The 15,777-nt window shown below is 40.5% G+C and overlaps 1 protein-coding gene across 2 annotated transcripts in view; it reads right to left on the minus strand.

The window, feature by feature from the left end:
* Window positions 1–316: 316 nt before the first annotated feature.
* Window positions 317–15,777, minus strand: part of RPGRIP1L (RPGRIP1 like) — a 136,854-nt gene continuing 121,393 nt past the window's right edge. For both annotated transcript variants that reach the window (XM_075536595.1, XM_075536594.1), the window contains exons 25-26: window positions 5,453–5,586; window positions 317–3,513 (exon numbers count right to left, since the gene is read on the minus strand). In XM_075536595.1, the coding sequence (XP_075392710.1) occupies window positions 3,401–3,513; window positions 5,453–5,586 (247 nt within the window). In that variant the 3' untranslated portion in view covers window positions 317–3,400. The remainder of the gene's footprint in view (window positions 3,514–5,452; window positions 5,587–15,777) is intronic.

The raw sequence follows: 15,777 nt of genomic DNA on the forward strand, positions 1-15,777 counted from the left end.
AGAAACCTTCAGGCATAAATGAGTTAGTAAAATGCCCTCTCCTAATTGGGATGAATTATCTTGATACAGCTAATTGCTTGAGAATTTTGTGTATCCCCAAACCTCTCCCTGGGTTGTTTTGACTTAAAGATGACATTTTACTCATATTTGCTCACAGATGTGATTTTTACTTTGCTATCTCGTGCATAAGGAAATCATTCTAAATTCAGCAACAGTGCCAGTTTGACAAAACGAAAAAGTTATTTTCCATATCCACAAAAATGTTAATCAGATTCTTGTTAGAACATGTGTAAAAACTGGTTTTCATTGTCACAGCTCTTGATGTCAGATTACTAAAATAATTTATGTTTTGTTGTAGGAACATGAATGCATGCAAATACTCCAAAATCACATGACCACGTCTCAGGCCACACTTCTTCATAACACTTAGACATTATTTGTATTTTGTGGTAATGAATGAATGGCAGGAGCAGCAGAATTTCAACGTGACCTTTCTTTATTTGATTAAACATATTCTCTATTTATTCTTAAAAAAACTAATTTAAGTTAAACAGCAATAAACCATGATAATTTAGAAAACATGTTGAAATTGAGAGTGAAGAGAAATGTTCTCAACATAAACCGCACTGTAAACCATAAAACTTATTTTTGTCAACTGCTTCTCATGACAGTGGCTGGGAATTTGACATTTCTACTACAGTAGGCAAAAAGCATGTAAAATATACCCTTCCGCACACCACAACACATCTCTATTTATATATCCCAACTGAAAGCATAAGAGCTCAAAGTGCTGGGGGCACTATGTATATATTTTACCTAGAAGCTGCAAATGCACACAAACACTATCTTAGGCTGGAGTACCTGGGAAGCAGACCCTCCTGGCCCCTGAGCTACACTCACTAAGAGATACCCAAAGGGTAGGGAACGTTTCAATGGTTAACATTACGAAGGGGGGGAAAATTCCTTGGCCAGATGATTGCATCCCATACCATTTTCCTCTTCAAAACGTGCTGGCAGTGCTTAATTACTTATGTAAATGAGTGATGGGGACGCTTGTGATAGTTTGAAGCAGAATATTCTAAATCCAGAAAGTGCCCCATAAATTAAGCCAAACCCACTGCTGTCAAGTCCCGTATGCCTCATAGTGGCCTGCAGAACAGGGGACAAATGACCCACAGGGCTTACAGGGCTGTGCTTTTTAAAGAACCAGCTTTCGCCCAAGGAAAAACTGCCGACTTTCTGCTCAGTGGCTAAGCACTTAAACTCTGCACTACCAGGGCTCCAAAGCCATCAGAGGGATCTTTAATCCTCTATTAAAGTAAACATGAGCATGGCAGAAACATGGTTAAGGTCTGATCTTATACATTTCAGAGAGTAGATCCCATATGTTTTATCCACTTAACAGGTCATGGAAGTCAGCACGACCTAGCTCGCTTCTCTAGCAGAAGGGCAGATGCAATGTTTTAAAACAATAACACAAACCTCCTGGGGAAAGCCACAATAAGTGTCTCACCAACCACTCAGTTAATCCCAGGCTATAATCTGGCTGTTTAAATCACTGCGGGGAATATTAAGGGCCTTAAAGACACTCGGTAACTGCATAAAGCCAAAGCAAGCTAGAATGAGAGGCCAAAAAGATGAGCTCAGAGCCAGCTAAAGTGACAACAAACATGTGGCTGTTTACTAGGATTGGAGACGCTTCATTTGCAGATGTTTGTGGTCTCTAGAAGGTTCCAGAGGCATGAGTTGTTACGAAGATTTTCAGAGCTTGATGAGAGCAAGATTCTCCGTGGAGATGGCAGACCCCAGGACAGGGAGGTGCAATGGTATAGACAGAATTTATAGATTTCTGAGGTCAGCTCATACTCTACTGGTCTCACAATGTACATCAACAAATTAATATTGTACGGATGTCGTTTCAAAGCCTCCTAAAGAGGAGAGTCATGATTGAAGCCCTTAGAGCACAGATGGTTCAAACTGTATGCAGATATTCATACTTGCATTTTTGCATTATAGCTATTTTTTTCCTCTGTTGAACTGTAATGAATTGTCTCATAATCTATTCCATCTTCTTGCCATTAGCAGGCTTTGAATGTTCACAAATAGGAGCAAAGAACTCATTTTCCAGAGCTTTAATCACACAAAGAGGGAATGCCTAATTCTCTAAATGAAATGGTCTGTGATCACTGAAGCAGAGATTTAATATATCACGGCAAATTAGGTAGATTTTAATAAATTACTTATCTCCCTGAATACTTTACATATGCTTAAGAAGGAACATAGTCTGTTTGCAAACAGTGAAAACCCACAGCCTATAAAAATCCTTTGAAGAAAATGACAAATAAAAAAGTAAATTAAAAAATGAAATGCATTATGTCCTAGCCCTCTAGAGACAATTCTTTTGCAGCATTGATTCACAGCTCCATTAAAAATATCAATTAAATCCTTCAGTGAGATTGGGTAAAAGCTAGAAAATTAACTTTCTGAGCGGCTTTTTAAGGATCGGGCTATCCAGATATACCCCAGCATTGTACAAGCTGGATGTAAATTTTAAAAATGATGAAAAGATCCTCTTTCATGTCTAACTAAGCATATCAGAATCTGAGTCACACTGCAATAATCTCTGTCTATATCATAGGCTAAGTTTCCAAGTGTAAATTATATGTATGTCATACACACACATTTCCAGATCCCATATCACCAATAAAAATAAATAACGAGTAAGAAATGCTATTTTTTTAAAAAGAAAAAAATATTGTAGTAATTTAAAAAATTGGTGCCGTTTCATTCTTTATATTTAATTGATAGAAACTGCATGCATCAAAGAAAATGCATACTAAGCTTTAATGTGCATAAAATGGATATTAGCATTTTAAAGAGGAAGATTAACACATTAATCCAAGTAATTTTCATATATTGCTTCTAATAAAATCTTCACAGTATAAAACTCCTAATGAGGCTAATCATAGGCATCCCATTTAGTGGGCCGATTAGGGATCACATAAAAAATTATTTCTTTTTTCATAGATTTTATAAGATTTATGCTTTTTGCTTATTAAAAATAAAAAATGGGAATTGCATTGCAGGTCATGTCTTCATAAGAAAATGTGGAAAATGCAAACTGACTTTCTCTGGTGATGCTGTAAGCGTAAATTATTAAGAAGGTGCTACCCATTGTGGAGGCCTTAAATCCTGAGGGGTGGTCGACATGGGAAGGAGGGAGTAGAAAGATAAACAAATAAAAAGTGTACAAAACTCGAACACTTCAAACTCAGGTCTCTCCCTCCCAGTTCCCCATGAATTATAGATTATATATACCAGAGTAATTATGGAAATCTCAGTTCAGAGCTTTCATGTGAGCATTTACTCAGGAGCAGGAGATGCCTCTGGAGCAGTTCCTTCAAGCCTCCAGGTCCTCTCTGTATTCCTCATAGACAGACCGCAGGGCATGGAGAGCTTCAACTGTTACCCGGAGCTTGCCAATACCTTCACCATCTGCTCGCACATCAAAAACTAGGGACAAAAATAGAGCACGTTAATACTGTTTAGTAGATCTTTCTTCAGATATGTTAGCTAAAATGTCAGTTTAAAAAATGAGAACAGTTTTGCAAAAGCTATGCTCAATGTTCTCTTAGAAACCTGAAAAATAGAGTTGGTCACGTACGCATAGAGATGCATTAAAGCACATGGCATCAACACGTATAGATTGCTTGTGGAGCTCAAACCAGTCTCCAAATCCTGACGGACGGCTACTAGTGAAATGTACAATGTTTCTCACCCAAACCAGGACTGTTGAGCTAATAATATGCCCAAAAGGGATCAAGATACAAGGCAGAAGCCTGTGGCCTAACACACAGTACTACTGGCACATTTCAGAAAGGGCATGATTCGGATTAGTTACTTATCTTTCTAAGAAAACATTCTTTTGGGAAAAGTTAAGATGGCAGACCCAGGAATCCTAAGGTCTATGGCTATGCTTTGAGGTTAGGTTCCATGAACCGATGCTGCCGGGAAAGTGACGGGAACGTTTGATTGCAGTTTTGAGTTGGCTTTTCTTGGGAGAAGGGCCACAGCTTTCAATGGCATTCCAAAGGTGAAACTTGTGACTGAAACCTGGAGCATCACCGAGCCCAGTGGTTGGGGCTGGATGGGATGCAGATTCAATAACTGAGATCCTCATTCCTCTAAGGACAAAAATCCATCCTTCCTAGGGACTACAGATCAGAATCCTGGACTCTGTAATCCTGACAGCCCGTGTAAACATGCCGGTTCCATGCCTTGTGGTTTTCCTTGGACTTTAACGTGTGTGTAAATGTCTAGGTTTTAATTCCAAGAAAATTTGTCAGGAGATCTTCAAACAACATGTGTTGCATAAGACGTGAAGAAACGAATAGCAGAAGGGACTGCAGTAGCACACGTGGCTCCTCAGCTGGTTCCCCTTGGTTTTTGCCTCTTCTTTGGGAACTCCCATGCTTGTGTCTGACATCTGGCAGAATAACCAAATTCTGACATGACCAGTACCTAATCTTTTGACTACATCCCAAAATCATGGCCAAGGTTTATGTGGCGTGAATATCCGCTCACTGTGGCACATGTGGCCTCAGAATAATAGAGGGGTAATTAAACATCACTGACAGGAAACAAGATTAAGAACATAAAGCATACATAACTTTGGATATTTTCTTCCCGAATCTCTTAGACCTGGCATCTTCAATAGGATTTAGGTTACTATGTTAATTCTCTCAGCTTTTTTTTCTGTGACTTTCACAGTTGTGACCAAATGCTGGTGGTTAGACATGTCATGTACATTTTCCACCAAAGGCTCTGGCAACGGAGCAAGTGAGACTTGGAATCTTCCTCTGTTTTCTTCCTCACAGATTGCCCAGGCCATTCCTGATCATGACTAAAAAAACATCTGATTGATAAAGGATATTTCTTTCGGTAGGTACTACATTTACTTTATAAAAGGAAAGGGTAGAAATTGAGCATTGTTGGGAATTATAGGTGGTGAGGGGAAAATCCATTTGCCAGGACTTTATTACTCCTTGAAGGCAAAGCATTATTTTCAGTGATGATTATATCACTGGATTAAATCAAAGCTGTGAGAAAGACACTCACTACCACTTAGAATAATATGCTAGAGAGAAAGAGTTTCTAACTAGAAATGAAGCTTCCATAAACAACATTCAACAGCTCCTGTGTCCAAATTCTTGTCACATCTTCCACCAATGCTAAAAAATTCCTGTGAAGCTGATTAATTTGTAATACTTCTTTTTTTCAAAGGAAGGCAGAGGAGGGACGTGGGGAGAGCTTTCGGTTCAAGGAAAAGCAAGCTGGGACTTGCCAAAGAGTCAACTAAATTGTGCCTCTATGTCCCTGCAGACAGCAACAAGCCAGATTTGCTCGAGTCTGGATTCCAGCAAAGGTTGGATATGCATACGGCCTCCCATACCTTCAATATTTTGCTCGACGATGTCTCTGCCTGCCTTAAATTGCTCAGTGAGGTCGATCTTAGCGAGGCCGATGTCCTCACACTCCAGGTCCTGCTCATCCTCCAGAGGGTCACTGACCACAGTGAAGCGAAGACTGAGAACAGAGAGAACCAGATCATTCTCACGGAGTAAAGGAAAATCGCATGAAACCCAACTCTGAGGTGAGTTGTATCACTCCATCTGAAATTCCCCCAGGAACAAGGAAGCCGCATTAGCATAGTGATGAGGCGAACGCTGGGATGGTGACAGCACAATTGTGAACACTCACTTTGTGAAGAACCGATGAACCTTTATCACTAGCATAGGAAAAAAAAATTAGGCAAAGAGAAGGACCCCAATGTTTGCTCTGTTACATACAATCCGATCACATTTTGAACATATTTACTTTTAAGGCTTAATAGGCAAAGTGAATAAAGACTTTGGAGGTTAGGCCAGTTACTCTGGATTTGTTATTAAGCAATTAAACCAACTATCTGGCATTCTATGAAATGCATAGATTAGACTTCGTAAGTAAAGAACATTCCAAATCATGTTAGATAAATGCTGTAGTTCTGCCCAACAGCTATATCAAATGTTTGTATTACTTCAGCAATCTTTTAACATTCAGTCATAGCATCCAAGTTTTATTTTACTTTTAAACACATAATTATAGGTTTCTGATGGAACTGATTTGAATTAGTGGCTTGTGTTGAGGCCAAACACACTTGGACTGACCAAATGACAGGAATTTCCAGCTCAGAGCTCTTTTGATATGTGTTGGCAGCAGAGCTCAAACCGTAGATGCTTATACACTTGACAATTTAAAACTTTTCAAAATGTCTCCATTCCAAGTCAGAAACAAAACAAGAAATCTAAAAATCTAATTCTCTGAGAAATCATGCCTTAAAAATTCTCAAATATAAACTCCTTTCAAAGTTCTTATAGTTAACTATGACAATATTTTTAGCTAACTTGCAGAAAAGAAGTACTCAAAATGTATTATTTTACTACATTCTCACTTTCAACTGGTGATATATTTGGATTAGAAAAGAGACATCCTTAAGTTGAAATAAAAAATAACAATTATACAATAAATATTTATGGAGATTGTAGTCTGTAAGTGGGACAGATACTTTATAAGATGCATAAGATAGGAAGATTCTGGGTCAATGTAGCCTCCAAGCTACAAGCACAACAAAATCCCTCACATAAACATAGGAGAGCATCATTAAGAAAGTAAAATCAGTACTCTCATGATTGGTCCTGAGAGGGCTATCTGTCCTGGATTCCTTGTGTTTCCAGCTCTTATCTGTACCAGTGTACATCCTCTGGTCTAGCCAGATAACCCCTCAGGGCCAATCAGCAGAGTAGTGATACCAGGAGGGGAAGGGGAAGGCTGGGGTGGAAAGGGGAAACTAATGGACAACAGAAAAGTGGGTGAAGGGAGACAACGGACAGCGTAAAACATGAAAAATAATAATTTATAAATTATCAAGGGTTTGAGGGAGGGGAAAATGAGCTAACACTAAGGGATCGAGTACAAAGAATGTTTTGAGAATGATGGCAACATATGTACAAATGTTCTTGATACAATTGATGTATGGATTGGTACAAGAACTGTAAGAGCTCTCAATAAGATGTTTTAAAATTAAAAAAATAAAGTAAAACCAGTTATCTGGAATCTTGGAAGACAAGTGATCTAAACAAATTTCTCCAGACCTGCAAGGCTGTGGGTGGGGACAGAAGACGCACAACTGGTAGATGCAGTGTGCTTAGGAGGAGGGTGGAGATATGAACAGGCAATAAACCAGTCATTTCCCCAGAAGGAGGTATAGGTTTACAGACTCACTAGCAGACAGGTTACGGAGTCCTTATGGAACCTTTTTATTTTCTATTTTTGTGTATATCCCTCACTGAATGGATAAGATCCATAACTAGGGTGCCCCCCAAGCCACTCTTGTAATTGTACACATACCCCACCTCCCATACCCCGTCTATGGCCTGAGGCTAATAACACAAGGACAATGACAACCATGTTCTTTTTCTCCCTCCTAGATCTATGGTGATGGTAGAAAGGGAGGTCAGCTACTAACTCCTCACAGCTGTCCCTGACTGAGAGGAAAACCTGCTCGCACACTGTGTGAAAGGGGTGCGGATCAGATACCCCGACACTGTTTCCCAGGGCTGAGAGCCCGCTCAAAAAGCCATTTTAAAATATATATATTTGTTTATGGTTTCTACTCTTTCTTTCCTGCACCACTTGACAATCAACTGTCCACATAGACCCAAACCCAAACCTCCACTAACTTCTAGTCATTGCTTCAAAACGTCGTTGAGACACAGCAATTAATCTGTCTACTTCAAGAAGCAGGAAAGATAGGCACAAGCAATTATAATACAGAGTCAAAGGAATTTTCTGAAGAAAAATAATCATACTACCCCAAAAATAAATAATTATGTGCTTATTTCCAATAGATGACAAAAAGGGCCAAAAGTAGAAAAATTAGATATCTTAACAGCAAAAATGAAATCCAGAATATTAATAATTGATAATAAAATTAGATAACACTATTATTTTAAAAACTAATTATTGTTAAAATCTATTAATCATTTTATTGGGGGCTCTTATACATCTTATAACAATCCATCATTCAATTGTATTGAGCACACATTTATATATGTTGCCATTAGCATTTCTAAACATTTTCTTTCTGCTAAAGCCTTGGTATCAGCTCTTTTTCCCCCTCCCATCCTCATGAATCCTTGATCAATTATATATTGTTATTTTGTGTCTTACACTGTCCATTGTCTCCCTTCACCCATATTTCTGTTATTTGTCCCTCTGGTGGGTAGGCTATATATCCAACCTTGTGAGGGGGTATCCCTTTCTCTCTTCTGCCGCACACTGCCCCCACCATCCCCGTACCCTCATGATATTGTTACTGAGAGTTTTAATTGTCCTGAATTCCATGTGTTGATAGCTTTTATGTGTTCCAATGTGTGTGTACTCTAATCTAGAAAGATTTGTAAGGTAGAGCTGGGTCATGGTAGTGGGGAGGAAGAAACATTCAGGAACTAGATGAATGTTGTGTATTTTGTCAATTACTATACTGCATCCTGGTTGGATAGTCCCTTCCTTGTAACCCTTCTGTGTGGGGTGGGGGATATCCAATTTTCTACTGGTGGGCTTTGGGTCTCTACTCCAACTCCCCTCTTTCATGTTGTTTGTATCTGATATCTGATCCCATTGATATCTCATGATCACACAGGCTGGTGTGCTTCTTCCTTGTGGGCTTATTTGCTTCCCTGCTCTATGGCTGCTTGTTTAACTTCAAGCCTTTAAGACCACAAGTGGTCTTTTTGATAGCTGGGCACCACCTGCTTTCTTCACCACATTTGCTGATGCACACATTTTGTTTTCAGTGATGTTTGGAAGGTATGTATCAAAAAGTGCCAAAGTGTTCTTGTGTTTAGAGAAGCCTTGATTAGAGGCCCAAAGTCCAGCTGCTATCTTAAATATATGTACATTGGCCTCTATCCCTTTCATTATAAATTAATATATTTATATATGTACATGCCTATAAGCTATACCTGTATAAATAGCCTTTGCCACCTAATTCTTTCCTCCATTTCCTTTCAACTTCCTCCTGTCCCACTACATTCTCACTCTCCATTCAGCAATTCCTCTCAGCTACATTGTACTTGATCAAACTCCATCAGGCATTATATATTCTCCTCACCATCACGTTTAGATCTCTTGCTGTTCCCTGAGTTTGTTGGCTCCCTTCTCTCCCTCCCTGACCATTCCTTTCCCATGTACCCCTAGGATAAGGTGAGCAGAACTTTTGCGGGACAAAAAGCTTTTTGAGGGACAGTCCCATTTTAAAATAATTTTTCCCACGTCATGTTTTAAAAGTCCTGATTTTTGGAAAGAATGCACAAGCTAGGGTATATGGTTTTCAGCTGCCATGTGGCTATTTTGCTAGGATATGAGTTTTTAACCAATGGTGTCCTGCTTTACCAATGTTAAAATCTGGTCACCTTACCCTAGGACTACTGGTACCATTGTTTGTCCTGCTGTCTTACAAAGATAGGATAGATAGTTCCAATTCTGTCTCCTGACCCTTAGGAGTGTTTTCTAATCAGGTCTGGTGAGGTGCCAAGCCCTAACCCCTGAGTCAGAAGTCTATTTTAAGGATTCCTCAGGGACTTGGTTACTTTGCTCCCCTTGTTGCCCTGTTGCACTCCCTTCGCTGTGCATGGTGACTGGGGACACTGCGCAGTCTCCAGTGTTGTTCCCTGTAGTGCTATGGGTCAGTGTGGGAACATTGCATCTCGTAGTGGGGTCGGCCTTATGGTCCTCTCTGTTAGACAGCACTTTAAAAGAATAAAACAACAAAGCTGAAGGAAGCAATAGGAAGCCAAATTAATAGGCTTAAAGAAAAAACTCTTGATTTTAATATGTATCTTTTGATTTTAAGAACAATCAACAAAGAGAACAAAAATGTCTGAAGAGAGTCTAAAAATTATGTTGGGCACTTTCAAGAAGAACAAGTTAGGTTTCACAGTAATTCCAGAACAGGAACAAACAAAAAATCCACAGAGGAAATAGTTTTTGGACTATTTTTGGAAGAAATATTCCCTAATATCAGGAGTGGAGAAAATAATTATTCTAGAAGCTGAATGAACCCTGAACAGGATAGGCCTGAAAATAAAATTAATACAACTTATAATAGAGAGGCAAATATAACTTACCTACAAAGAACTATAAGGATAAACTGATTTCTCAGCAGAAATTATGCAGGCAAGAAGACAATGCAATGTCTTATATAAAAATAAAAAATTACCAACCAATAATTTTACATCCAGCAAAATTGTCCCTCAAATAAACGGGGGGAATAAAGTTATTTCCAGATGAGGAGAAATTAAAGAGCTTTGTAAAACAAGACTAGTTTTAAAAATTACTTAGGGGGTTTCTTTGGACAAATAATCAACAGTAGCAGCACATGTAAACTTGTAATCAACACACAAGACAAGACCACTCAAAAATCAACCTACTTAAAACAGCATTCAAATTGAAACAAACTTACAAATCAAAAATCCTGAGCCAGATGTATCAATCTGAGTGAAGGAAAATACAAAGACAGAGGAAAATGTGTAGATATAAAATATTTGAATGAAAATGGAGATGAGATTGTCTTGTCCTAGAAGAAAATAATAAAGTAGCCGCAAAGAAATGGAAAAACTTCATCAATATAAAAAGGAAAACTATAAAAATCTGAAAAGTAAAATGACAACAAGATTAAGACAAGAAAACTCATAAACAAATGGAATTCTGCACAGAAATTTATGAACAGACACCAAAACCACACTTATTAAATAACAACAATGAATGTAACAGGCTGATGTAGAAAATCTCAACAGACCAATAACAACAGAAGAAATAGACCAGGACATTAGAAAACTCTGAAGTGGGCCGGGGAGTAGTGAGTGGAAATAGAACAGATGATTTTACCAGGGAATTCTAATCATTCCAAGTCAAGATGGTACCAATTCTATACAAACGATTCCAGAACGTAGGAAAGGATGACCAATTTCCTAACTCATTTTATGAAGTGCGCATAACCCTGACACCCAAAGCTGGCAAAGACATTACCAGAATTAAAATTACAGACCAACGTCCCTTATGAACATATCCAAAAATTCTCAACAAAAACTTACCTGAGAATTCAACAATATTTCAAAAACAAAAAACCCGGAATGATCAAGTAGAATCCATATCACTTATGCAAGGTAGATTCAACATTAGAAAAATTATCAATATAATCCACCATATAAATAAAAACAAAGAAACTAGTCCCCACTTTGTTCTCATAACCTGGCATTCCGTGATGCTCACCATCTCAACATGATCACTGAAGACAAAAATGGTGCAGAAGCGAATGTAGTGAAGAAAGCTGATCGTGCCGGCTATAAGCTATAGCATCTGGGGTCTTAAAGACTTGAAGTTAAACAAGCGGCCATTTAGCTGGGAAGCAAATAAGCCTACATGGAAGAAGTGTATCAGCTTGTATGATCATGAGGCGTCAACGGGATCAAATATCAAGCACCAGATGATACAAAACAATCATACTGATAGGAATGAGGGGGGCTCGGAATGGAGACCCAAAGCCCATCTGTAGATAACTGGACATCCCCTCACGGAAGGGTCAAGAGGAAGGACAAGCCAGCCAGGGTGCAGTATAGCATCTACAAAACACCTAAAATTTTTTCTAGTTTTTTCTTTTCCTTTTTAAAATTTCTCTAGTTCTTTAATGCTCCCTCCCCTCTAGTATCATGACCTCAATTCTACCCTACAAATCCAGCCAGAATGGAGCATGTCCACTGGTACAGATAAGAGCTCTTGACACATGGAATCCAGGACAGCGAATCCCCTCAGTAACAATAATGGGAGTACTGATACCATGAGAGTAGGGGTACCAGGAAAAAATGGCAACCCAATAGCACTTACCCGTCTGGAGCTCCTGCTGCCAGACCAGAAAATTGGGAGGTAAGGTGAAGGAAAAGGGGAGGTGGAGTCCTTAAGTTAGAACTAGGGTGCTAGGGTCTTTCCTGAATCACCTACCTTTTTGTGTGACTTCCATTCACAAAGAAAACCAAGAACGCTTTAAAGTGCTCTAGCTTTGGTGAGCCCGTGGGCGACAGCTGTGCCCTTGCCAGGAGCAGCGATTTCTCCAGGCGGATGCCCTAGAGGGTATAAATACCAGAGCTCTCCACACTGTTGGCTGCCTTGAGCTCACAGGCTGGGGAGTGTTAGTGTCGGGTAGCCTTAATTTAGAGTAGAAGAAAACTATTTTTACCTCAGGTAGACTGCGGTGTAGGAGCAAAATAGGTGGAAAGTTGGGAGTCCAGGCAGCGAATGTAGTGGAAATTGGCCGAGAAGGATAAAACTCGCCTGATAAGCTGGAATCCCCCTCTAGGGGTCAGCCTGACACCCCCAAATTGGAACACATCACAAGCATAATGAAAAAGGGTCAAATATTTATTATTTGTTTAAAACTCAAACCCAAGTCTGGTTGCTCAGCTCCAAGGCGCACATAGGTGAGGGGTCTTAACATAAACCAGCATGTAATTGTCAATGTATTTTCTTTGTATGTGATTATTGCGTATATTTCCTTTGTTCAAGTATGTTATTTCAGATATAATTTGACTCAGTGTGTTTTCATTTATATGTATGATAGATGATTGGTAAGTATAAGTGTGATTTCATTAATATCTGGAGATTATATAAGTATGTATGGGTAAAGAATTGTGTATAGGTGCCAGGCTGGCAAGGGGTGGATTGCTATAGTTTACTGTGCCAGCCTGGCCGATAAACACAAGTAGGATTAACTGAAGGGCAGAGAGATAAATGGCTCGGTGAGCCTCACCTTGGTTGTTCTGTGCCTCAGTTTAAAGGGGTACACTATCTGTGGGATGCCTAGCCTGTGGACTGTGTTGCTGTAAGTTGAGGTCCCTTTAGGCCCACACGATTGGAATATTCCTCTCTGGAGCTGGGGACTGACAGTTGATGACAGTTGGGAACCTGCCTTGCTGTTTGCTGCCTGGGTATATATAGCCCAGCTCTCTCTACAGAAGGGGTCTGGCAACTGGCAGTTCTCAAGTCTTGAAGGACTGCTAGTATCTCACTGCTTTATAATTTAACTGTTAATTTCTTATATTATCTATCTGTATATAATTTAACGATTTCTTGAATTATATATCTATTTTTATAAATATATTTATATATAATTACTAGCAATCTGGTTTGTCTCTCTAGAGAACCCTGTCCAATACACAGCATAAGAAGAAACCTAGCTAAGGAATGCCAGAACTCAGCTACAGGGCCTGGTGGCTTTTTGAATAACAAAGACCCACTGTAGCAAGTGTCAACTTCAAACAGCACAGAGCTACTGCCCAGAGATGTTGGGAGAAAATTTAATTTGATTTTATTCCAGCTGGCCAGGGGGATAAAATAAAATCCTCTGATCTAGTAGGTAGGCACCAGCAGACTAGATAGGACAATGAACCTAGCTTCCCTTTCAGTGATTCTACACATAGCTGGGGAAGCCCTGCCTGTCCTGGGGCCCTAGACAGGGCTATGGGAACATCCCCAGTCCCCGTCCCTGCAGCTGTGATACATACAGCACAAAGCAGGCACACCAGCGAACTCCAGCACTCAACTGATGCCTGGACATGGGTGCGATCTTGCCTTTGAAGTAATCCCACACAGCATCTGTGGAACCCTACATCAAATGGGTACACCATCCCGCTACCTTGAGGAAGAGTTGGAATTCCTCCAGCTTCACAGACAGGCGATCACATCTCAGTTATCTCCTTACCTACTACTCGATTTCTTCTCCCCTCTCTATTCACTAACCCGCATATCTTTCCCACGGCAGTCAGTCTCAATGAGCTCAAGTTTGTTTTCTCTCTTCCTTTCCCTCTTTTTTCTTTTCTTTCTCCCTTTCTCCTCTTCTCTCCTATCACATGCCACTACTGGCTTCCAGGGCACTACCCGCCGCTTAGGGCAAATCAACCCAAATAGCAAGAGGAACTTCAGCCTGCCCTCCGTGGAGGTGCTGTACACCACACAAGGCAGCTGGGTCAAACATCTACACTGCGCTGCTGAGGAAACCTCCTTCGGACCTCTAAGGTGACCTTGTGAGCTAGAATTCTGCCAAGCACCACTAGATCCCTGCATTAAAAGGGCACACCGACCTGCCAATGTGGGGCAGGGTCTAAACCCCTCTGGCCCCACATTCAAGCGACCAGGGGTCAGCTGTCTCTGTATTCTTTCTTTCCTCCTCCTCTCTCTTTACCATCACAGCCATTATTGGTGAACAGTTGGGTTCCCCCCTTCTTTCTCTTTATTCTCTTTTTCTTTCTTTCCTTTGTCTTTGTTCTCTTCGCTTTTCTCTCTGCTTGTATGATTCTCTCTGCTCCCTCTCATTCCTTTCACAGGCCACTGCTGGTTCCCAGACCCCGACACTCGGCCTAGGGCAACCCTGTCCTCCCGGCGGGCAGCCCGACCCCTAAGACAGTGCTGCACACAGGACGAGTGAGTGCTACACACAGCACAGCATGGGGTCAGCTATTTATCTATTTTTAAAGTTCTCCTCCTTCCTTTTCTTTCTTTGTGTTCTTCTTTCATGTTTTATTCTTTTCTCCTCTTCTAGCTCTTTTCTATTTCCTACCACAGCCTCAGCAGATTCCGTTCTCCTTTTTTGTTGTTTTCTTTGTTTTTTTCACTGTTTTCACTTTTGTTTACTTTGTGCATTTTACTTGTGTGTGTGAGAGTGGGTGTAAGTTTGCTTGGCATTGTTGCTCCAGTCTGTGTCGTCTTTATTTCCACTCCTTTCACTCTCTTTCCTGTCACAAGCCACTAGTGGCCTCCAGTCCACCCCCCTCTACCTACGGCAACTCTGAAGGCCCAACTGGGGGAGCTCCCGCCTACATGTATTGGTTTGGCAAGCAGCTGGGGAATTCACGCCGGTCCTTTTCTACACAAAAAGCAGCAGGGGGTTCTCCCTAACAAAAAGTGGGGGGCATTCCCAGCCTAAATCCTAATGCCCTACAAGTGACTTGAGGAAACACCTGACCACCAAGGGTGGCACTCTATGCTACTTTGGAAACATCCACCCAACCTCCAAAATGATTTCTCTTTCTACTGTTATTCCCCTGCCAGCTACAGAGCTCTACACCAAGGAGGGTATACCCACACACCCTCCTCAACACAATTGCAGAAGAAAACACAGGCCAGCCGAGGTGTTCCAAGAACCGTGAAGACTACTTAAAGATTGGCCAGGGAAGCAATGCCCTCGTGGGCCCACAAAAACCCGACCAGTGTCACATGAGCGGAATATCCAACACACATTCCAAGTAACGGAATACTAGACGGCTAGGATAAGAGTGACACTATAGGAAGAATAGCGATAGCCTGACCCCTCAGTACAGCTACTGGCAGGTAGTTCATAGAAGTACTCATATGAATACCCCAAGAGAGAGCCCAGGGCTCTTTGACTCAGGAAGATGGCTCCAGGCTCCTCTAAAACAACACATAAACAGCAACCAGTTCTGAGAGCTTCAACTAAAAAGCAGGAGAAACAGAAGACAATTCCAGAAGAAGTCATGAACCTAATGATGGGCATAGAAACAGATACTGACCTGCCACAAAATGAAAATTTCAAAATGCTGCTTTAAGTCATAAAGGATATGAGGGAAGTAATTCAGAAAAAGAGGAAATGATAGAGGAGATAAAAGCAAT

Source organism: Tenrec ecaudatus, chromosome 18 (assembly GCF_050624435.1).
Source record: "Tenrec ecaudatus isolate mTenEca1 chromosome 18, mTenEca1.hap1, whole genome shotgun sequence".
Classification (NCBI taxonomy): domain Eukaryota; kingdom Metazoa; phylum Chordata; class Mammalia; order Afrosoricida; family Tenrecidae; genus Tenrec; species Tenrec ecaudatus.